We start from the raw sequence: 24,969 nt of genomic DNA on the forward strand, positions 1-24,969 counted from the left end.
GTCATGAAATACTAAAGAAGAGCTAATAATGAAAAGTAACAAATCTCGCCCCTTTCAGATGAGATTGGCAATCACATTTAACTTTTGTGGACGGCTGTTTCTTTTAATAGTATACCTTTTTTTGGTATATCTTTAAAGGCATAAAAAGTATGTTCCTCTATTTTTTCACACTTCTGCCATTTAATAAAGTGTCAGTTTAAAACCTCTGAAAACATTCTCTAATAGCATTTAGCTTTATCTTACACCATCCCCTTACCCTCATTTCTCATATTCCCTTTGTATCTATATTCCTATTTTAGTTACATCAAAAAGCATATTTACATATTATGAGAAAAATACTGTTTATGCAGGAGCAAAGTTGTGGCATGAAGTCTTTATAAAGGATATTGTACTGAGTTACTGCTTTGCTTCCCATTTTCTTTGTATACAGACCTGAAGAGAGTTCCTGGATGTGGAGTTTGTTTTTTTAGAACCATCCTTGGGCTGTGAAGTGTTTGATGAAAAAATGTTTGGAAGATTGACTTTTCCACAACTGCTTTTTGCTAGCATCCTTGGAATTGCTGGAGGAATATATATTTATCAACCAATATTTGAACAGTATTCCAGAGATCAGAAGGAGTTAAAAGAAAAGATGAAATTGGTACAAGACTCAGAAGAGAAGAAAAGTTGATACTACATGGAGTTGAACTGTAATTGCTTAAAATTCCATTGAAATTATACATTGAGTATAAATAATCTAGCAAAAAGTTATTCCCTGTAAATAATCTAGTAAAAGTTATCAATTATACTTTAAATGTAAATATATTATTGACAGTGATTTTAAATTAGCTTTAAAAGTAGCACTGTCAGTTTTAATGTTTACTTTACTTTTTGCCATTCTTTGTCTTTTCACCAGGATCTATAAGTATGTTTCATTTTAAGCAAAAATGAATGTATTAAGGAATATTTTATTTCCTAGTTGAGGCTTATTTTTCTGGGAGTGTGGCCTATACGTTGGCAGTCTAGAGTATATAAACTAGCTGGAACGGTGTTTACAGTTGTTTGTAAATGAAGTTAACCAAGTCAACTACCTCATGTAGAATGCACCTCAATTAGCCTACAATTAGCCTACTTTAATATACTTTAGCACTCTTTCAATTCCTGGCTTTCTCATCCCAGGCAGAATGGAGGTGTAAATTGAGAATCAGGATGGCTCAAATTAAATAGAGGTTTTTGAGAAGGTAGATGGTGTCACATAGGGTGGCAAACATGACACAGATCTGTTTACTTAACTCACTAGGCAAATTTGCATTAATAATCACAATCATAGAAGAGTTAATTTATTATGAAGCTATTCATACAATTAAAGAGTTTTTTGGAAATTGCTAAGAACTGATTTTATATTTTCAGTGAGAGCGTATATGTAATCACATTATACAAAATACTGTAAATCAACTCTTTTTTTAAAAAATAAATTCATTATAACAATATAAGCTATCTATGTTGAGATCAGTATAAGTAATAGGATTAAGAGAGAGAGGCTGGGAGGAAGCATGAAATTGTAAGCTTCTGCTCAGTTGCCACAGATGTCTCTTTATATTCTGCTGATTTAGAGCATGTCACATAACCATGGGCACGAATATATCATCTTGTTGCCCAAGCAATGATAATCCTATTTAACATCACGCGAAGTTGAACCACTTTTGATCATTTTGAGAAGGATGCACCTGTCTGGTAGTCACATACCAACTGTCAGAGAATGAGTCAATTTTTTTTTTTCCAATAAAGGTACTGTTGCTGCTGCTGCTGTTACTGCTGCTGCTGTTGCTGTTGCTGCTGCTGCTGCTGCTAAATAGCCATTCAAATCAAAGCTATAGTGAGATGCTACTTCACATACACTAGGATGACTGCTGTCAAAGAGAGAGGAAGTAGTAAGTGTTGATGGAAATGTGAAGAAGTTGAAACCCTTGAATATTGCTGGTGAGGATATAAAACAAGTTTGGCCATTGTGAAAGTTTGGAGTTCCTCAAAAAGAAGAACATACAGTGTTACCATATATCCCAGCGATTCTGCTTTTAGATGTGTATCCCAGAGTAGTGAAAACATGTCTGTATAAACATCTGTAAATGAATACTCAAAGCATCATTATTATAATAGCCCCAAAGTGGAAATAATCCAAATGTCTCAGCCAGTGAACGCATAAACATATCATGGTATATCCACGCAATGGAATATTACTTGGTTGAGCACAAAAGGCCACATATTGTGTGATTCTATTTATATGACATGTCCAGGATAGGTAAATGCATAGAGACAAAGTGGATTAGTATTAAATATTTCCCAGTGATTAAGGGGAAGAAGGTATAGGGAGTGACTGCTAATGGATATAGCGTTACTCTTTAGTATAATGAAAATGTTTTGGAACTAGATAGTGGTGTTCAGTGATGTGTTTGTGAATATATTAAAAACCACTGAGTTGCACACTTTACAACTTTATTGTGTGAGATTACATCTCAATAAAACTGTCAGAGAGGGCTTCCCTGGTGATCCAGTAGATAAGAATCCACCTGCTGATGCAGGGGAGATGGGTTTGATCCCTGGTCTGGAAAGATTACACGTGCTATGGGACAGCTAAAGCCTACATGCCACAACTACTGAGCCCACATGCTGCAACTGCTGGAGGCTGTGCTCTGCAATGAGAGGCCACTGCAGTGAGAAGACCCTGCTTTATTGCAACTAGAGTAAACCTGTGCATAGCAGTGAATACCTCATGCAGCCACATTAAAAAAAAAAAACACTGTCAGAGAGGAGGAAAGAAACCCCACTGCTTCCAGAGTAGCAGCTGCAGTTGGGGTAGTCCATTGTTTTCTTCCATAATCCATCTAGTATATGTGTGTGGTATACAATATACATAACATAAAATTTATTATTTTTATGATTTTAAAGCACATTTCAGTGGCATTAAGTATATTCACATTGTTGTGTGACCACCATCACCGTCCATCTCTAAAACGTCTGTTTAGTCTTTGCAAGGCCCAAAGAAGTGACTTGAATGGCAATGTGGAGATGCCCCACCCCTATATCCTTCATATATTTGAAGGTGGCATTAATGTCTGCAATTGCTTGCATGAATTGCTTCCCTGTCATAGTCAGGGAAAGCAGATTCAGAGGCTTTCAGTTGGTTCTTTATACAATAATGATGTAGTATGGACTGAATGCATCCCTCCATTCATAGGGGGGATGCCCTGATCCCCTTGTGAGGGTATTTGGAGATGGGGCATTTGGGAGGTAATTAGGTCCTGAGAGTGGAGCCCTTGTCAGTGGGATTAATAGTAGTGCTAGTCGCTGAGTCCTGTCCAACTCTTTGTGACCCCATCGACTGTAGCCATCAGGTTCCTCTGTCCACAGAATTCTTTAGGCAGAAATACTGGAGTGGTTGGCCCTTTGCTTCTCCAGGGGATCTTCCCAACCCAGGAATCAAACCTGGGTCTCCTGCACTACAAGCAAATTCTTTACCATCAGAGCCACCTATGTTTAAATGGGATCAATGGGATTAGTGCCTTAAAAGATACCAGAGACATGCTCTCTCTCTTGCCCATGTAAGGATATAGCAAGAAGGTGGCTGTCTGCAAATCAGGAAAAGAGGCTTCATCATACGCTGAATCTGCCTCTGCCAGCCCCTTCATCTTGTACACCTCAGCCTTCAAAACAGAGAAAAAAAACCTGTTGTTTAAACCACTTATTTAGTGGAATTTATTAATAGCAGTCTGAATGGACTAAGGCATGACTCTTCCCGTAAGATCAATGTGAGGTCCCTGCTGGCTACTGAGTGTGTATATAAATGTGTGTGAATATGTGTGTATACATATATATATTTATATATCCTATCCATGGGCCTGAATTTGGGGAGGAATGACAAAGGGTTCCTGTAAAACAAATTTGGGTTAAACCTGCATTTTTCCCACCCTCAGTGACCCTGCACTCTAAACTGAGGGACTATGGTTTCATTTAGAGCTTCCTTGTACCAGCCTCAGATCATGCAGTCAACAGGATCTGAATTTTGTCCTGGTTAAAGGCCTTGGGTCTCTCGGTAGGAGCAGAGGAAAGTTTATGGTAGATTCTTGTGGCATTGAGGAGTCCTTCCACAGGTAAACACAGCTTCTTCAATCATTGGGTCTAAATTTATGAAATGACTTAAATTAGGAAACTGGTAAAAGATCTTGATTCCCAGTGTGAAAACCAACAGCCTTCTGCTCACTAATTCTTAATTTTCTTTTAAAAATATGTGGGTCAAGAAACACCCTTTTCTCTCCCCAAAACAATAACACCCATCTGTCTTTTCCTTCAGAATACGGTGACCTTTTAAGCTGTTGGCATAGATCCCTGTATGCTATCAAGTCAAGGCACCCTGGGTGCGCTCCAGCCTGGCTTCCCATTTTAGCAGTTATGACTTGCCATCAGATCTTTGCCACTTGGAAATTCTTTTATTTCTAACTTGGGAGTCCTGTTGCAGCATCTTCTGTCAGTCTCAGCTCATAAAGGACATCCATGTCAGTGGCCTCCTCACCAGTGCCTCATCAGGACCTTTCAGGTGACAGCAGGTGGTGGTTCTGCAGTCTCATCACAAATCCATTATTTTGACTCCAGGGTCAGCAGGGCGAGATAGGGAGAACAAGAAAGTTAAAGAGGGAAAGCCAAGACTGATAGATTTTCAAGGGGGCCACTTGACTTGATCCTATGGGATTTTCTGAAGAGAATCTAAAAAAAGTTTTAGCCATTATTTTGAAATAACTTCAGACTTAAAAAGTACAAAAATAATATAAAAATTTTTCATATACTTGTTATCCAGGTTCCACAGATGCTAACATTTATCCACATTTGCTTTAATTTTTCTGTATATATGTGCTTACATATTATGTACACACAAACATTGTTTTTCTAAACTGGATCATGGAAAAAGCAAGAGAGTTCCAGAAAGACATCTATTTCTGCTTTATTGACTATGCCAAAACCTTTGACTGTGTGGATCACAGTAAACTGTGGAAAATTCTGAAAGAGATGGAAATACCAGACCACCTGACCTGCCTCTTGAGAAACCTATATGCAGGTTAGTAAGCAACAGTTAGAACTGGACATGGAACAACGGACTGGTTCCAAATAGGAAAAGGAGTACGTCAAGGCTGTATATTGTCACCCTGCTTATTTAACTTATATGCAGAGTACATCATGAGACACGTTGGGCTGGAGGAAGTACAAGCTGGAATCAAGATTGCTGGGATAAATATCAATAACCTCAGATATACAGATGACACCACCCTTATGGCAGAAAGTGAAGAACTAAAGAGCCTCTTGATGAAGAGAGTGAAAAAGCTGGCTTAAAGCTCAAACATTCAGACAACTAAGATCATGGCATCTGGTCCCATCATTTCATGGCAAATAGATGGGGAAACAGTGGAAACAATGGCTATTTTCCTGGGCTCCAAAATCATTGCAGATGGTGATTGCAGCCATGAAATTAAAAGACGCTTACTCCTTAGGAGCAAAGTTATGACCAACCTAGGTAGCATATTCAAAAATAGAGACATTACTTTGCCAACAAAGGTCCGTCTAGTCAAGGCTGTGGTTTTCCCAGTGGTCATGTATGGATGTGAGAGTTGGACTGTGAAGAAGGCTGAGCGCCGAAGAATTAATGCTTTTGAACTGTGGTGTTGGAGAAGACTCTTGAGAGTCCCTTGGACTGCATGGAGATCCAACCAGTCCATCCTAAAGGATATCGGTCCTGGGTGTTCATTGGAAGGACTGATGCTGAAGCTGAAACTCCAATACTTTGGCCACCTGATGCAAAGAGCTGACTCATTTGAAAAGACCCTGATGGTGGGAAAGATTGAAGGCAGGAGGAGAAGGGGACGACAGAGGATGAGATGGTTGGACGGCATCACCGACTCGATGGACATGGGTTTGGTTTTGGTGACATGATCTCAGTCATGTCCAACTCTTTGCGACCCCATGAATCGCAGCATGCCTGGCCTCCCTATCCATCACCAACTCCTGGAGTTCACTCAAACTCAGGTCCATCGAGTCTGTGATGCCATCCAACCATCTCATCCTCTGTCATCTCCTTCCCCTTCTCTTCCTGCCCCCAGTCCCTCCCAGCATCAGAGTCTTTTCCAATAAGTCAACTCTTCTCAAAGTCAGTCTCTTTCCATGGACCCACTACTCCAACTCATGATGAGTGTGCAGCCCCCAGAGTTTACAAACCCCCATGCTGGAGTGCTCTTGATTCCTGGGTAGTGGTGGCAGGAGGCCCCTGCTGTGTGGCACATAGAATGTACTATGGTGCTAACAGACTAGGGCAGGCACACCTGCCTTGTTGCCCACCCCATGGTGCCATGGGGCATGGGCTCAATCCTGATCTCTTCTGTACTCATGCCCAGGCTCCTGGCCATGTGGAAGGTGATGGCATGGGCCTCCCCAAGTGAAGGTGACCAAGTCACTGCTTTGGAGTTGTGAATGCAAGGCCATGCAGGTCTCAGGGGACTGATAGCTTACAGTGAACAATGTTGGATTCGTGATCTCTGAAGAAGATGTAGCATCGGGACCAGGGACCAAGCTTGATCACTCAAGAGCTTTTGTGTAGCTGTTTTATTAAAGTATAAAAAGGGACAGAGAAAGCTTCTGACTGACATCAGAAGGGGGACAGAGAGTGCTCCCTTGCTAGTCTTAGCCAGGGAGTTATATACTTTTTCAATTGGTTGTTACAGTAAGTCAAAAGAGTATCTCAAGGTTGTCAAGGTCTTACCAGACCCACTCCCACAATTTACATTTAAGATAACAGGATTAACTAACAATGGAAAGATCTTACCACAATATACATTTTAAGATGACGGGATTAGTCAGAAGATCTCAAGAAGGAGAAACATGTCCTCAAGCAAGATACATTGTTATATTGACTAAGACAAAGCAATGTAGAAAAAAAAGTTTATGCTTTTTTTCCTCCTTGAGAACTCCAGACCCCTATCACCTCCTTGAGAGCCCCAGACCCCTATCTCCTCGTCAGGGACCCTGGACTTCTTATCAACCTACTGTCGACTAAAAAAAGATGTAACAAGAGTTGTGAGTTAAGTTTTATTTGGGGCAGAATGAGGACTGCAGCCTGGGAGGCAGCATCTCAGATAGCTCTGAGAGACCGCTCCAAAGCAGCAGTGGGGGAAAGTCAATATATAAGGTTTTGGTGAAGGGGGAGTTCAACCATGAAGCACTGATTTTACAAAAGGCTTTTTGTTAGTCATGAGGATCTGATGTCACCATGAAGGGATTTAGTGCTTCTCTAGGTATGAGGAGGTGCAAGGATTGAGATCATAAAATCTGTTCCTAAAAACATCCAACTATTTATTTTTTTTTTAAGGCTTAAAATGTATTTTAATAAGTTCATGTTGCATTATTTCATTTCTCAGAAAAACTTCAAAGGTATTAGGGACAAATCAAACATGGTACACCAATAAAAAATGCACAGCATAACTACCTAAGATAGGCAAAGCTAAGAGCTACCGTCTGACATTCAGCATACAGCAACCCTGTTCTCAAGATTGTACTAGGCCTATCAAAGCTGTGAATGGCAACATCACAGACACAAAAGGGCCATTTCTGGGTTGTCCTTACCCAAGAAAAAGATGGAGGCAAGTTTAACACAAGATTTTTTAAAGATATACTAAATGAAAATCTCTAAGAGAAAATGTCTTCCTTGGGACATGAAAGGGTAATATATGGGACATAACAGAACCGTATGTATGTTGTCTGTGACCTCTGTGGACATGTGCCTGAATTCCCACCTGGGAGTGATTGGAACAGTGGGGCCAAGGTCATTGGGGGATGTTTCGTTTTTGTGGTATATGTGGCAGGATCTCTGGGGTGAGACAGTGCACTAAGTCGTGTCCAACTCTTGTGACCCCATGGACTGTAGCCTGCCAGGCTCCTCTGTCTACAGGATTCTCCAGGCAAGAATACTGGAGTGGGTTGCCATTTCCTTCTCCAACATCCAACTATTTAAAGACCTGTCCCACCGGATTCCCTGGAGCAGGGAGTGCATCACTCCACACTGAACTCCCCCGGGGGTTGTTGAAGGTCTACAGCTATCAGCAGCATAGGGTTCAGTCTCCGCATGGCAGATGGCAGATGGCAGATGCTCTTGGTAAGTGCCAGTTTGTAGTTGACACTGCCTAGGAATTGACTCAGGATCAGGAAGAGAGGTGTGGGCAGTGGCAGGAGTCAGAGCCATGTACATACAGAGGCTTCAAGCCTCCATCGTGCTCCATTGTACCATCAGATTACACTTGTAAGACACAAATTCAAAGATGAAATTATTGACAACTTTAAGATGGTGACTGCACAGCAATATAATTCTGTGTCCTGGGCCCTGTGTGGTGTTCTGGTTGCATGGCCATGAAGACAACCCTGATGATCACTATTTTTATGTTCAAATTGTTCCAGATTTGGTCAGTTGGAATCCTTTCAAGCTGGCCCTGTTTTTTTATTTTTTTTTAGTGTTTATTTCCAATATGAAGTGTTATTTTTGAACATTTTCTGAAAAATTTATTGTTTAACATGTTTACAACTAGATACAAAATACTTAAGAATATACTTTGACATTTGCAATGGACATATTTGAAAGGTAAGTTTTGTTAATGTAGCTTATAAACAAAAATATTTTGACAGCCCCAGTTAAAACAAGCAAGCTCTTAACTGAGGTTTAATATATTCAGTTTCTGTAATAACTTTCTCTTGTTTTTCTCTGGATACACTTTTCTCAAATTCCTTTTTGAATTTCCTCTGCCCATGCCTTAAATACTGAGCAATCCTCTGGATTCTGCACCAAGTCCCCTTTTTACCCTTTCAGCACATTTTCTAGACTTTGCCTCTCACATCTGAGTGGTAATAGCTCCAGTTCATGTCTTCTGTACTGCAGACCAGCATTTTCAACTGCATACTAGAGTTTCACTTGGATGTTCTGCTGGTGCTGGCATGTCAGAGTTGAAATGTCCTGAACTTGTTGATTATGGTCGATTTCACTCTTCCTACCTGTTGCTTTCTTTTGCTTAGGGGTTCCTAGTTGCCCAAACCAGACACCTGAGCATTTCCATGAGTTCCTTCTCCCTCCCCACCTACAACCAAGTCTTCTTGATTCACTCTCCTAAGTATCTCAACTCTGTCTATTCATCCTCATCCTCACGGCCACCCCCTTCAACCAGATCACTGTTACCCCTCACTTGGATTTCAGCATGCTAACTGGCCTTCCCAGCCAATTCTTAGCCTCACAGCCCTTAAGAAAAGGCATTGTGAATTCTGGTCCTGGCTTTGCCACTTATTAGCTATGTAAAACTGGTGAGGTTACTTATCTCTTTAATGAGCTTTTTCCTCATCTGTGATATGGAGACAAGAATAGTGCTTATTTCATAGGGCAATTGTGAGAAGTAAATGAGGTGATACATGTAAAGTTCTTAGCATATTGGCTGATTCAGAGTAAATGGTCAATAAATGTTAGCCTTTATTATAAGCATTCCAGGGTCCTTCATTACCCAACCTCTGCTTATTTCTCCAGTTTCTTTGATTGCTCCTTCCACTCTTTTCAGCTTTTCTGAGCTTTCATTTGCTCCAGTATATCATTCTCTCTTTTTTGCCTCCAAGCCATGCTTCTGATCTTTTTCGTAGAATTCTCTTCTCTCACCTTCCCCAGGGCTTCCCTTGTAGCTCAGCTGGTGAAGAATCTGCCTGCAATGCAGGAGACCCTGGTTCGATTCCTGGGTCGGGAAGATCCTCTGGAGAAGGAAATGGCAACCCACTCCGGTATTCTTGCCTGGAGAATCCCATGGACAGAGGAGCCTGGCAGGCTAAACCTCATGGTGTCGAAAGAGTGAGACACGACTTAGCAACTAAACCACCCCACCTTCCCCACTTATTCATCCTTAATCTATACATCACTTATCTCTGGGAAGTATTGATCTGGTATCAATTAACTTGTGTTTCAATTAGTCAGACTTAGCCACTGAACAACAACTTCCCTTATCAAGGATCTTATCTCACTGCACAGAAGTTAACTTGATCTCTTTGAGGACAGGATCACTGAGGGCAAGGACCAGTTTGCCTTGTTCACTATTGCATCTCTAGGACCTAACACAGTGTTTTCACTTGCTGAATGGAATGACAGAATGGGTGATGTATGAGCCCCAGCATCGCTGTTTTCTGATCTCCTGCCTGGTGAACTGGTGACAGCCCTGCCTGGCTGTAGGAGTGGGGAGGGCTGAGCGCTCCTTGAATCATATGAACCATTAGCAGTTGCTGCTGCATTGTTGGTGCCCTTCCCCCCACCCCCAGCAGATCTTAGCTGATCAGTTACTCCCAAGACTTCCTCTACACATGAACATGGAACTACTTTCCCTGTTTTAACCTCTACTGACGACAGTTTGATGGCTTTTCTCTAAGGACTATCCCTTGAAACCATCACCCTACAGTGAATCTCTTATCCCCAACTCTGTGATTACTGCATTGTATTTGCCTGGAACTATTAAATATGTATTCAATATTTAGCAACTTCATATGATTCACCCTATATGTGATTTTTTAAAGTAATCTGAGAAGCTCATTGTACTGTAATGCAAACTGAGTGGTTATAGACTAAAAGGATAGTGGAATTGGGCAGGTGGCCTTGAGACAGCTGGAATTTGTGATCCAAGAAGAATCTGTGAGATAGAACAGGTAGGAGGAGCAGGTGGACTAGGACTTCCAAACATTTCACTTTGCTTCGGTTCAGTTCAGTTCTGTCGCTCAGTCGTGTCCGACTCTGTGACCCCATAAATCACAGCACACCAGGCATTCCTGTCCATCACTAACTCCCAGAGTTCACTCAAACTTACATCCATCAAGTCGGTGATGCCATCCAGCCATCTCTTCCTCTGTTGTCCCCTTCTCCTGCCCCCATTCCACCCCAGCATCAGAGTCTTTTCCAATGAGTCAACTCTTTGCATGAGGTGGCCAGAGTACTGGAGTTTCAGCTTTAGCATCATTCCTCCCGAAGAACACCCAGGGCTGATCTCCTTTAGAATGGACTGGTTGGATCTCCTTGCAGTCCAAGAGACTCTCAAGAGTCTTCTCCAACACCACAGTTCAAAAGCATCAATTCTTCGGCACTCAGCTTTCTTCACAGTCCAACTCACATCTATACATGACTACTGGAAAAACCATAGCCTTGACAAAACAAGACCTTTGTTGGCAAAGTAATGTCTCCGCTTTTGAATATGCTATCTAGGTTGGTCATAACTTTTCTTCCAAAGAGTAAGCGTCTTTTAATTTCATGGCTGCGGTCACCATCTGCAGTGATTTTGGAGGCCCCCCAAAATAAAAGTCTGACACTGTTTCCACTGTTTCCCCATCTATTTCCCATGAAGTGATGGGACCAACCATGATCTTCGTTTTCTGAATGTTGAGCTTTGAGCCAACTTTTCCACTCTCCCCTTTCACTTTCATCAAGAGGCTTTTTAATTCCTCTTCACTTTCTGCCATAAGGGTGGTGTCATCTGCATATCTGAGGTTATTGATACTTATCCCAGCAATCTTAATTCCAGCTTGTGCTTTATCCAGCCCAGCGTTTCTCATGATATACTCTGCATATAAGTTAAATAAGCAGGGTGACAATATACAGCCTTGACGTACTCCTTTTCCTATTTGGAACCAGTCTGTTGTTCCATGTCCAGTTCTAACTGTTGCTTCCTGACCTGCATATAGGTTTCTCAAGAGGCAGGTCAGGTGGTCTGGTATTCCCATCTCTTTCAGAATTTTCCACAGTTTACTGTGATCCACACAGTCAAAGGATTTGGCATCGTCAATAAAACAGACATAGATGTCTTTCTGGAACTCTCTTGTTTTTTCGATGATCCAGTGGATGTTGGCAATTTCATCTCTGGTTCCTCTGCCTTTTCTAAAACCAGCTTGAACATCAGGAAGTTCACAGCTCACGTATTGCTGAAGCCTGGCTTGGAGAATTTTGAGCATTACTTTACTAGTGTGTGAGGTGAGTACAATTGTGCGGTAGTTTGGGCATTCTTTGGCATTGCCTTTCTTTGGGATTAGAATGAAAACTGACCTTTTCCAGTCCTGTGGCTATTGCTGAGTTTTCCAAATTTGCTTACATATTGAGTGCAGCGCTTTCACAGCATCATCTTTCAGGATTTGAAAGAGCTCAACTGGAATTCCATCACCTCAACTAGCTTTGTTAGTAGTGATGCTTTCTAAGGTCCACTTGACTTCACATTCCAGGATGTCTGGCTTTAGGTGAGTGGTCACACCATCATGATTATCTTGGTGGTGAAGATCTTTTTTGTACAGTTCTTCTGTGTATTCTTGACACCTCTTTTTAATATCGTCTGCTTCTGTTAGGTCCATACCATTTCTGTCCTTTATCGAGCCCATCTTTGCATGAAATGTTCCCTGGTATCTCTAATTTTCTTGAAGAGATCTCTAGTCTTTCCCATTCTGTTGTTTCCTCTATTTCTTTGCATTGATCGCTGAGGAAGGCTTTCTTCTCTCTTCTTGCTATTCTTTGGAACTCTGCATTCAGATGCTTATATCTTTCCTTTTCTCCTTTGCTTTTTGCTTCTCTTCTTTTCACAGCTATTTGTAAGTCCTCCCCAGGGAGCCATTTTGCTTTTTTGCATTTCTTTTCCATGGGAATGGTCTTGATCCCTGTCTCCTGTACAGTGTCAGGAACCTCCGTCCATAGTACATCAGGCACTCTACCTATCAGATCTAGTCCCTTAAATCTATTTCTCACTTCCACTATATAATCATAAGGGATTTGATTTAGGTCATACCTGAATGGTCTAGTGGTTTCCCCTACTTTCTTCAATTTAAGTCTGAATTTGGCAATAAAGTGTTCATGATCTGAGCCACAGTCAGCTCCTGGTCTTGTTTTTGCTGACTGTATAGAGCTTCTCCATCTTTGGCTGCAAAAAATATAATCAATCTGATTTTGGTGTTGCCTATCTGGTGATGTCCATGTGTAGAGTCTTCTGTTGTGTTGTTGGAAGAGGGTGTTTGCTATGACCAGTGCATTCTCTTGGCAAAACTGTTAGCCTTTGCCCTGCTTCATTCGTTATTTGGTTGAGACATGCTTTGCCTAAGGACTTCCCTGGCAGTCCAGTGGTTAAGACTCTGCTTTTCCAATGCAGGGTCTCTGATCAGTAACTAAGATCCCAGATACCTCCTGATGCGGTCAAAAATTTTAAAAAGTAATAAATAAAAAATGCTTTGCCTGAAAGCTCACAAGGTAGGCCCCAAAATCGCTGTTCAGACCTTGAGGGCACTGGAGGAGGAATTTGGCGCCTCTAATGAGAACCTGGTGGAGAAGGCAATAGCAACCCACTCTAGTACTCTTGCCTGGAAAATCCCATGGACGGAGGAGCCTGGTAGGCTACAGTCCATGGGGTCACAAAGAGTTGGACACTTACTGAGCGACTTCACTTTCACTTTTCACTTTCATGCATTGGAGAAGAAAATGGTAACCCACTCCAGTGTTCTTGCTTGGAGAATCCCAGGGACGGCAGAGCCTGGTGGGCTGCCGTCTATGGGGTCGCACAGAGTCGGACACGACTGAAGCGACTTAGCAGCAGCAGCAGTAGCAGTGAGAACCTGCGCGCCTGAAGCTTCCCACCTCTGCCTCACAGCCACAGATCCAAGCGGCCCACAGAAAGCCGTCGGCACTGAGAGGCGGAAGCCGCTAGGGGGCAGCAGAGGCTCGCAGATATCTCGCTACAGGCGCCAGTCTTTCAAGTATTATTATTTTTTTAATTTTAAAGAATTGCTCTAATACTTGGAAATTTAAGTAAGAGAGATTTTGTCATCTGAACTCGACTGTTCAAGAGCAGAGACCCTGTTTACTACCCCACTTAACTACCCTTTCTGACGGCCCACCCCCCACCTCGCCCCAGTCATCCAGTCATTCTCAAGTATCCCAGAGGTTTCCCTCACTCCAGAACATCAATGCCAGGCTACCCGAGTGAGGAGCTGGCGGGGCCGGATGGACAGTGGCAAAGCCAGGACGCCCAACGCGGATCTGGCCCCCGGGGAAGCCAGACCAAGTGGGCAGTCCCTGCAAGCCGGGAGTCCGCCCCTCAGATCCTCAGATCCTCGCTTAGGGCCTCAGGAGCCGTAGGTCTCAGGGCCGACTTTGCAACCGCTCAGCACCTGTGGCCACCAGAGACAGATACTGACCTGACGCCCTGAAAACACCTGCAGAAAATGCCTTTGAGGGAGGAGACTTGGCGAGCGGCACCAAACTATAACCTATAGTGGCCTGATCCCAGAGCAGTTTTTAAATGTCATCCCTATGTCTCGAAACGAAAACAACCCCTCCAGGAAAGAACAGTGGAGACCGGGTTTGGGCTAAAAGAGGCGAGTGGGGAACTTTGTGTCGGCCCCCTGGGCAGGTACGTAGGGGCTGGGGGCGGCGCGCTCGCCCTGTCTGGCCGGGGTGCGCCTCGAAGTGACGGGAGGAAGCGGGAGGTGGAGGGCGGGGAGGAGGTCCCGCCCCCACCTCGCGCTCCTTTACGGGAAGTGATGTGGGGCCAGACGGAAAATACCCGCCAAGGACCCGAAAAGGCCGGCAGCGGGTGGACGCGGCGCGCGCAGAGACAGAGCGGCGTGGGGACCGCGGGCGGAGCAGGTGAGGCGGAGGCGCGGGCTGGGAGGCACGCTCGGGCTCGGGGCGCCGGGCCCCCCGCGGGGCAGCGCGACGGAGCGGGCGCACCCAGGGTCTGGCCCTGGGGCCGGGTGTTGGGGTTGCAGCTACTCTCCGCTCTCTGGGAGGCAGAGCCCACCGGAGAAGCTTCTTTGCTTCTCCCACGCCCTCAGCACAAACTCTACGATGACAATCGCGGGGGTAGGGGTCAGCTTGGGCGAGGTGCCGATTAGGCGGAGTCCCAGGTTGGGATGGGGCTGAGGTCACCTCCCGGCGCATCCAGGTGCTAGGGGCCGCATGGAGGTGGCGGGGTGGGAGGAAGGAAACTTCTCAGGCAGGAGAGGAGGCTCCTGCACGGCCTCTCTAATTCTTTCCTTCCTTCGGTTTTGTCAGTTGAATGATTTATAAAGTCTTGACACCTTTGTTGGGCGGGGTCTGGACTGCAAACTGTCTGGGTGGGAGAGGGTTCCCCCCAGCCCTTTCCCTGCCAGCCAGCCAGAAAACCCTACCAGGCAGTCAGGCCCTTCTGTCTTGACTGGCGGTAGGGCCGATGTGATGACAGGTTTCGGTAACTCTTGCCAAAGCTTTTGTCGCTGTCCCAATAGATCACGGATTAAGCAAAGTCAGGCCTGAAGTGAAGGAAGTCTTGTGAACCCATGGCTTTGCCTTCCCATCATTTTGGCTCCTGCGGGCCACCTGCATGGCCTCAGCGTCATCTGTTAGATCCTCTGTCTCACAGGTCTTCTGTGCACTAACAGCTATTTTCCCCTACTGGATGGATTCTTAACTTTGGGATTGGCTTATCAGTCAGAGGTTGGAGGTATCCTCTTATGCTGTATAAAGTTTCTATAATTATCGGTGGTTTAGTTTGTTGGTGCTCCACTGTTCCTGTTTTATTGATTTATTTATGCCTTCTTAGAAACTTGTTTTAGGGGAAAAACACAGTCTGGAAGACAGAGTTTTTGCAGATGGTTACAAGTAAAGAAAGGCTAATGTAGTGCCGAAAAAACTTGCCTGAGGATCTGTATTTTATGTTAGTTTTCACTCCTACTTTCTTTCCTTTATTCTTTCTTACTCCCTCCCTCCCTTAATTTCCATGACCTGCCTTGATTTTACTAATTTTGATGCAGTATAACTAATTTTTTCTTTTCTCGCTGCGCTTTTGGTGTCAAATCTAAGAAAGCATTGCTCAATCCAAAGTCCTGAAGATTTATGCCTATGTTTTCTTCGAAGAGTTGTTAGTTTTAGCTCTTACATTTCCATCTTTGGCTTGCTTTAATTTTGTACATGGTGTGAGGTAGGAGTGTTAACAGTTTTTTGCATGTGGGCATCAGGTTCTCCCAGCACCATTTGTTGAAAAGATTATTTTTTCCCCCTTTGAATACCATTGGTGCCTGTGTTGAGAATAAATTGACAGTAAACGTGAGGGTTTATTTCTAGACTTTCAGTCCTACTGCATTGAGCTGCATGTCTATCCTTATGCTAGCGTCATACTCGCCTCTATTAACTATGTAAGCGCAAAGTTTTGAGATGGGGAAGTGTGAGTCCTCCCACTTTGTTTTTCTGAGACCGTTCTGGCTATTCTGGGTCCCTTGAATTTCCATATGTAATTTAGGATCAGCATCTCAATTGCTGTTGCCTGATTTTACAACAGATGCAAGGGTGTTGAAGTGGGCAACGGTCTCTAGGAACCAGACTCTTCATTTTCCTCTTCCAAACCTGCTTTTCCCTCCATCTCGCCTATCTCCTCAATTAATGGCAACTTCATTATTACAGGTGCTCAGACTAAACACCCTGGGGTCACCCCTGACTCTTTTCTTGGTCTCATACCCCACATCTAGTCTCTGAGCAGAGTTCATTAGTTCTGCTTTGAAACTGCATCTAGGATAGGAACCATTTTGTAACACTTTCACTGCTCCCACCAGGTTCCCTTCATTTGCCAACCTGGGTTACTCCAAAGCCTCCCACAGGCCCAGCCTTCTTCCACCGTCACCGCTCTATGGTCTGTTCTCGACAAAGTTGCCGAAGCCATTTATGTCACTCAGTCCTGTGCTCAAAACTCACTGGTGGCTTGTTATACCAGAGGGACACCTCTGTCGCCTGCAGTCCCTTACGGGGTATGTGGCTTCACCTTCCATCACTCCCCTCTTTTCTCACTCGCCTTCAGCCACACCTCAGGACCTTTGCTGTTTCCTCTTTCTGGAATGTTCTTCCTTCAAAAGTCTGCACTGCTTACTCACTCATTTCATTCAAATCGAGTCATTTCTTTAGAGATGCTTTCTTGTCCCATCCCATCTAAATTAGTGTCCCCCACCCCTCACCCCAACATTTTCTTCCTCTTTGCCTTATTTTGCTTTAGAGTGTCTGTAGCGTTCTTTGTCATTGCACACACACACATCTGTGTCCCACTGGTAGAGTACAAGCTCCATGAAGGTCAGGAATTTGTCTTGTTTGCTGTGGTGGAGGTAGCACCTGGAATGGTTTCTGGCACAGATTAAACCCTAAAAAAAAAAAGAAAAAAACTCATTGAGTGAATGAAAAGGGAGTGAGAAGCTGAGAAATGGGGATCACTCTGCTATTTCTTTCTCACTCTTCCTTCCCATTCGCAGTGTCCATAGCTACACCAACTCCTCCTTCTCTCCTTTTCTATCTACTTTTTTCCCTGCAGAGAATGGCCTTACTCTTCTTGGAAAGGGAAAGGTCAAACAAAGGTCAAACAAAGGAAGAGAAAGGTCAAACAAAGCAGAAAGGTGAGGACTTTGGGTCCTTCCCGACTGAGGGCAGGACCTGGGCAGACTGGGAGGAGGCCTTCAGCACCTGTCTCTAGTGATTTGGTTTCTTGTGCTGATCTAGGGAGAGTGAAATTCCTTGGAAATTTGAGAAAATGGAGTTTCATTTCCTGATGAATATTTTGTAGAGCAGTGAATTTAATTTTTCTGTGGCTTCTAACTGAAATTTCCAATTATGAGACTCATTTTGACTTTTAATTGCATGATGACTTCAGACTGTCAACTGAGAATGCATATGTGGCCTTATTTCCATGATGAGATTGTAATATCCTGGAGGCAGAGCATGGCTTCATCTCCTTTGTGATCCCTGTACTGCAAGCTATCATAGACAAAAGAAGTGTTCAATAAACTCTTGCTGAATGTGCCCGTAAGTTAATGAATAAACTTGGATTTGCTTTCATCATTAGAAACCTCTAGTCTATATATTCAATTTTTCTCGGTCTGTAGATGTTTAAGTATCTTGTTTTAGTCTACCTCATCCTGCTGTTGTTGATAAAGCAGTATTGGCTAGAGTTGAGAGAGGTTTCCTGCCGACCTTTCTCATTGAAAATTGAATTAACTGGCCTGGAGAGTATAGTAATCACTGTGGTATTTTAAAAATTGAACTAGCTTTCCATTGTTTAACCTATCTTGGAATATGCCGTATCTAATATTCACTACAAACTATGAGAAAGGATTCTTTTTACACCCATGGCATGTATATGTGTGTGGATGTAAATAATGCGAGCCCTAGCTAACTTGATAGGTGGGGGAATCCCTTTCAAAATGTATACATATGTCAAATCACCGTGATGTACACTTTAAATATCTTACAATGTTATATCTCAGTTATACCCCAATAAAGCTGGCTGACGGGCTTCCTTGATGGCTCAGTGGTAAAGAATCTGCCTGCCAATGCAGGAGATGCAGGTTCGATCCCTGGTCTAGGAGGATCCCACATGCTGCCAAGCAACTAAACCTGTGTGACATAATTATTGAACCTGTGCTTTGGAGCCAAAAATAAATAAGAAAATAAAATTATATATTTTAAAAAGTGGCCCACAATTTAAAAAACGAATTGTGAGCCTCTATGCAGCAAGATTGTCTTGTTATTGTTAGAACAAGACTGCCTTCTGAAGAGAGGGATTTTCCCCTTTCACTGCCTTCGCTTTATATGCTGTATGCAGGTTTTGCTTGATCATATTTATTCCTCTGCCTCATAGTCAGGAAGTTCCAGTTTATGGTCTGGTTTCCCTTAAGCTGATTATCTGGGGAGCAGGCATGAGCACTGAGTTGGAGGAAGAGATAAAAGGTTTGCAATTAACTTTGTGTCCAGAAGGTGAGAGGAGTGGAGCTGTGAGCATCCGTCTTGTTCCATCCGTCTTGTTTTGGGCTCCTGTCTGGTCAGGCAGTATACCACATTCTTTTCCCTGTATGATTGAGGTCTACTAACATTGATATTCTACTCACTGCTTAATAAAATTTGATGCCTCACCTACTCAAAACAAATGTTGCAAGTCATTCTTCCTTGCCTGCTTTTGTTTTGTTTTATTTTTTGCCTCTGTGTATGTGACCCATGAGAAGGCCTCATATTTAGTGCTTCAGCCACACTTGGAACCACCCACCTGTATGAAATCAGACTTTTGAAAGCTGAGATTACACTTTGAATGTGGAGTCAGAGGTAGTGTGCCAGATTAAAAAATAATTTGGATGAACAACAAATAATATTTTACTATAAGTATGTCCCATGCAATATTTGGTAATATTGTAACTCTGGTCTGATAAATTTATGTTTTGGGGCAGGAAATGCATTGATCATGATAATGTCCACAGAATAACTGAGCTATGGCTCATTTTGCTAATTGCACATGTGTCCATCTTAGGAAGAAGAGGGCGTGTAAACCCAAGGATTATTAGAATTAGAGGACAGTGGGAGAAGATTCCATTTCCCTCTAGTGTTTTGTGGTGAAGGAAATTTTTCTCCAGAGATGTTGTCATTTTCTAAGATCACACAGTTAGTGGTAGGGCCAGAACTGGAACTCTGGGTCCAGTGGTTAGTCTGCTGCACAGAATCTCCCCTTGAGAGGTCACATGTAGTTGCTTATGTTTTCGTGCTGATCTTTAGTCACTGCTGTTGCCTCCCTCCCATATCGCTGCACTGTCCTGCTGCCCTTCTGGCCCTTGAATCTGCTGTGTGGCAGGCAAAGCCACCCTCAAGGACACGCTTGACTTCTCTCTGAGAACCACAGGGCCGTTGAAAGCCACCGTTGGTTGTATGCCTGTGGTGATGCCAGAAATCCCATATTTCCATGTATTTTTATTCCTCCTAAGGTCTGGTTATTATTCTCATCCCCTGTGAGTGTTTACTGTAAGATGCTTTGATTCAGGAGGACTTGGCTGAGAATAATTCCACAACCACCAAGTATTGTCTCACTGAAGGGTGCCTGCTTTGAGTGGCCTAGTCCTTTGACATTCTGTATCTTCTTGTAATTTGGTAGAACAGATATGGAAGATACATGTTAAGGATTGATGCAATAGATAGGTGTATGTAACTTCCTCTTTAGAGATGTGTTCTTTTAAAACACAATTTGCTTACTGTTTTACAGTTATCTCTACTTATTTAAGAAAGTGGCCTTAGGAAAAAGCACCTTCCTCTGACTGCTGCGAGAATACCATATTTCAGAGCCACTAATCCTGTTTTTTCATAGCCTGTTGATTAATTCATATAAAGCCTTACCAGCTGCCAGGTCAGAGCATAATAATAAAATTGGTTGCCAAGAGACCGAAAAATCTGTTCATTCTTATTAACTGCTTCTCATCTGTCTTGCTCTGATCCCACCACGTGGACAGCTGGTTGAGTCTTATCTGCATACGGCTGGTTACTTATCGCCTGTGTATTTGTATTACTTGACACAAAAACAGTGCCTCAATCAGCTAACGGAAGCTTATGGTAAGGTTTTATTATTATTATTATTATTATTCTTGCTGTATTAGTTCGAATACAGGAAGGAATGAGACATACAGAAATAGGTCTTGATTAAATGTCCGTTTAAGATACCTGAGAATTTTAAAATATAATCCAAGGGTGCGGTCAGGATTTCCTTTGTTTCCTGCAGTGTGATTGATTTTCATAATGAATCTCATTGTTGCAAGGGAGCAACCCCAGGGATGAGTAAAGAGGTCTAGCAGTCCTTGAAAAGATAAGGTGTCGTCCTTCCAGTCGGATGCTAGAGACCAAACATGGCCAGATCAGCTACTGGCCATTCCAAGCTGGACTTCCTTCGTCAGGGGCAAGGTCAGCTCTTCATCACCCCGCTCCACTTAGGCCGCAGAGCAGGTTGTGGTATTTCCTTGGGGGATGACTCAGCCCTGTGTGCCAGAATTCCTGCTTCAGTGTGGAGGAACCAACTCCGCCAGGAACTAGTGGATCGGTTTTTAGTTTCTAACTTTGCCAATAATTAACTAAGTGGTATTACACTAGCGGTTCTTAATTAGGCTGTTTTCAACTCCTTCTTCCTCAAGGGGGCATTGAGCAACATCTGGAGATGTGGCTGGTTGCCATACCTGGGGAGTTGCTGGTATTTAGTGGGCAGAGACCTGGGATGCCTCTAAACACCCCAAAGTGCACAGGACAGCCCCTCAATACAAAGAGTCATCCTGCCCACCATGTCAGTGGGTCAAGGCAGAGAAACCCTGCGTTAGACATGTTGTGGAACCGCTCTGGCCTGCAGTTTCCTAAAGTCCACGTTCTCTTCATCATGTAAAGTGAACTAAGCCTAACTCCTCTTCTGTGGCCTTTCTAACCTCTCCCTTACGCTCACTTCTGAGTGAGTCATCAGATATGGGGTAGGGTGCAGGCATCTCTATTGTATGTATTTTATATCTATGTGTGTATATTTTACATACATCTGTGTGTATGCATTTTACATCCATGTGTATGCACTTTACATCTCCACTGGGGATTCTGATGGGCAGTTAGGATTGAGGGCCCTGCCCTTAGGGATCCCGGGCTGAGGTCCTCGCCAGGGTGCCCGGTGGGCCATGTGAGGGGAGTGGACAGTGTGGAGACAGTCTGCCAGTAGGAAGCAAGAGCCAGGCGGCAGGGCCTGGGTGCTGTATGATTGAATGCAGGTGGAAGGCTGGCAGCAAGTCCTCAGGGAGGGCTGTGACTGAGGGCTTGGCCCCTGAATTCCTCAGAGACGGGGCCCTCAGCCCCTCAACACAGCGGGCTCTCAGGTGCCCGGGAGCGTCTACTCCGCAGAGTCCCAGCTGATCATTATACCTTTGTACTAGAGGTGCCCCAGATCCCAGAGTTTCCCAAGGAAATAGCAAGACTGGACAATTTCTTCATGGAAACCCCATTTCCTGCTTATCGAGAGCCTTTCTGGGAGATTCAAAGTCAATGGCAAAAACCCCAACTCTGAGTCAGCAGCCCCTCTTGCCACCCAGATAAGGAAACCTCACTTGTTACACTTACAGCATCATGTAACTTAAGGGCTGGTAGGCACCTTAGAAGCCAGGGAGCTCAGCCTCTCCTCCATCTGACAGGTTCAGAACTGTGCCCCCGGTCACATGACAAACTGATGGCAGAGAGGATTCCAGAAGACAAGTCTGCTGGTTCTTTCTATGCCCCTGTGCTAATGTTTCTTAATTGTAACCAGCAGTGTCTCTCCCTTGGACTCCTGTGAAATATCACAGGAAGTGAAACAAATATATTAATGATTTTCATCTATGTTAAAGCAGTCCAGAAACATCTGAGCATCTGCTATGGCTATGTACTAGCTGCCAGTTAAAGGCCACCATTGTTTCCTGCCTGGACTGCTGTTTTTCTGGTCTCATTCTAGCTACCCTTGCCTCCCCATAACCCATTCCTCATGCAAAGCCAGTGATAGTTTTAAAAGTGTAAATCAGATCATATCCTTCTTCTGTTTTAAATTCCCCAGTCACTTACCACTGTGGTTGGTGTAAGATCCACACGTTCTAACCGTGATCTGTAAGTGTCTCCATGATCTGAGCCCTGTTGGCCTCCTGGTCCTCAGCCATCCCTGTGCCTCCTCCCTTTCTATTCCTTAAAAACGCCAACCTCTTGCCTTCCTCAGAGCATCTGCACTTGCCCACCATTCTTTTCTCTAGATTCTCACCAGGGTGGTCCCTTGGCAGCAGAGTAATCCCTGATCACTCTGTTGGAAGTAGTCTTTAGTCAGCCTCTATCCTATTATACTTCATGGTCTTCACAGGACTTCTTACTGTTTGAAGTTATTTTATCTCTGTGTTAACGTTATCTATCTCTTTCTGCTAATTGTTCTCTCTGTGACAGCAGGGACTTTGTTCGTGAAATTCTGGATACTTGTCGCCTAAAATAGTGCCTGGCACATGGGAGGTGCTAAGGTGATAGTGAATGAATGATAGAGCAGGTGACTAGGAAGTTGGTGTGAGAGAAGATTGCATGGCCTGGGTTAATTCCTATTTTTTCCTACATTGGACTTTATGTTTTGTTGTTGTTTTTACACTTTTTACTATTTATTTTTTAATTGGAGGATGGTTACTTTACAGTATAGTGATGGTTTCTGCCATACATCAACATGAATCAGCCACAGGCATACACATGTCCCCTCCCTCTTAAACCTCCCTCCTACCTCCCTCCCCATCCCGCTCCTCTAGGTTGTCACGGAGCACCGGCTTTGGGTTCCCTGCATCACACAGCAAATTCCCACTGGCTGTCTGTTTTACATATGGTAATATATATGGTTCAGTACTACTTTCTCAGGTCTTCCTACCTTCTCCCTCCCCTGCTGTGACCAAATTGTTTTTAAACTTTTTATTTTGTATTGGGGTATAGCTGATTTACAATGTTGTGATAGTTTCAGGTGAACATAGAAGGGAGTATGTATCCATTCTCCCCCAAACTTCCCTCCCATCCAGGCTGCCACGTAACACTGAGCGGAGTTCCACGTGCTATACAGAAAGTCCTTGCTGATTATCCATTTTAAATATAGCAATGTGTACATGTCCGTCCCAAACTCACCATCTAACCCTTCTCCCCATCCTTCCCCTGGCAACCATAAGTTCATTCTCTGAGAGTCTCTTTCTGTTTTGTAAGTTTGTTTGTATCATTTCTTTTCAGATTCCACATATAAGGGATGTCATATATTTTCCTTCTCTGTCTGACTTCACTGAATATGACAATCTCTAGGTCTATCCATGTTGCTGCAAATGGCATTATTTCATTCTTTTTAATGGCCAGTAATATTCTATTATATATATATACCACATCATCTTTATCCATTCCAATGCCGATGGATGTTTAAATTGCTTCCATGTCTTGCCTGTTGTAAACAGTGCCGCAGTGAACACCGGGGTGCATGTAACCTTTTGAATCATGTTTTTCTCCAGATATATGCTCAGGAGTGGATGCTCTATTTTTTTAATGAACCTTCCTACTGTTCTGCATACTTGCTGTACCAGTTTACATTCCCACCAACAGTATAGGAGGATTCCCTTCTCTCCATACCCTCTCCAGTATTTATTGCTTATGAATTTTTGATAACAGCCATTCTAGCAGTGTGTGGTAATATCTCATTGTAGTTTTGATTTGTATTTCTCTAATAATTAGCGATGTTGAACATCTTTACGTGTGCCTCTTGGCCATTTGTATGTCTTCTTTGGAAGAGTGTCTATTCAGGTCTTCTGCTGAGTTTTTGATTGGGTTGTTTATTTTGTGCTATTAAGCATTGGACTTTATTTTTTAAAATTAAAACCTAAATGTCAGTTTGATACATGAGAAAAATGGAAGTGTTAAGCAGACTAGTTTCTTTTCTTTCAAGACGAATGTATTCAGATCCTCTAGTAGTATGAACTCTGTGGGAAACAAATAAAATAGGACAAAGCTACTTGGTAAGCACAGACTCTGGCATAGGGGCTTAGAAATCAAAAGATCCAGGCTTTAGTCCTGGAAGGGGCCTGAAAGATCACCGTGGGGATAGTTGCTCAGAACTGGCTGCCTGTGAAAATCACATGTGCTGTGCTGTGCTTAGTTGCTCAGATGGGTCCAACTCTTTGTGACCCCATGGACTGCAGCTTGCCAGGCTCCTCTATCCATGGGGATTTTCTAGGCAAGAATACTGGAGTGAGTTGCTATGCCCTCCTCCAGGGGATCTTCCCAATCCATGGATTGAACCCAGGTCTCCTGCATTGCAGGCAGATTCCTTACCATCTGAGCCACCAGGGAAGCCCAAGAATATTGGACAGGGTAGCCTATCCCTTCTCCGGGGGATCTTTCCCACCCAGGAATCAAACTGGGGTCTCCTGCATTGCAGGTGGATTCTTTACCAGCTGAGCTACCAGGGAAGTCCAAAAATCACATAGGGAGCTTTTATTTAAAACATATGCAAAACCACATGTTTTTCAGTCTCTTCTTAGGAGATTCTAATTTGTTAGGCTTGGCTTTAGGGCTAGGGAATTCATGTTTTATCTAAAATGCTGCTGTAGTGATGGATG

At 43.5% G+C, this 24,969-nt stretch overlaps 3 protein-coding genes across 10 annotated transcripts in view; all 3 read left to right on the forward strand.

The window, feature by feature from the left end:
• The window catches only part of CCPG1 (cell cycle progression 1), a 69,233-nt gene extending 66,766 nt beyond the window's left edge, over window positions 1-2,467 (forward strand). The window contains exons 12-13 of the transcript XR_011258231.1: window positions 431-689; window positions 1,768-2,467. The gene's annotated coding sequence lies outside the window, so the exon portion shown is untranslated. The remainder of the gene's footprint in view (window positions 1-430; window positions 690-1,767) is intronic.
• On the forward strand, window positions 437-2,467 carry PIGBOS1 (PIGB opposite strand 1). Its single transcript, XM_069596476.1, has 2 exons — window positions 437-689; window positions 1,768-2,467. Exon 1 carries the CDS (start codon window positions 506-508, stop codon window positions 668-670), a length of 165 nt encoding a protein of 54 aa, XP_069452577.1. The 5' UTR covers window positions 437-505; the 3' UTR covers window positions 671-689; window positions 1,768-2,467.
• An 11,701-nt stretch (window positions 2,468-14,168) lies between these two features.
• RAB27A (RAB27A, member RAS oncogene family) overlaps window positions 14,169-24,969 on the forward strand; it is an 82,268-nt gene continuing 71,467 nt past the window's right edge. The window contains exons 1-4 of one of the 8 annotated variants that reach the window (XM_069596469.1): window positions 14,574-14,689; window positions 17,709-17,860; window positions 20,079-20,219; window positions 20,323-20,422. The gene's annotated coding sequence lies outside the window, so the exon portion shown is untranslated. The other 7 variants (XM_069596467.1, XM_069596468.1, XM_069596472.1 and 4 more) reach the window with 7 other exon arrangements.

Source organism: Ovis canadensis, chromosome 7, assembly GCF_042477335.2.
Source record: "Ovis canadensis isolate MfBH-ARS-UI-01 breed Bighorn chromosome 7, ARS-UI_OviCan_v2, whole genome shotgun sequence".
NCBI lineage: Eukaryota > Metazoa > Chordata > Mammalia > Artiodactyla > Bovidae > Ovis > Ovis canadensis.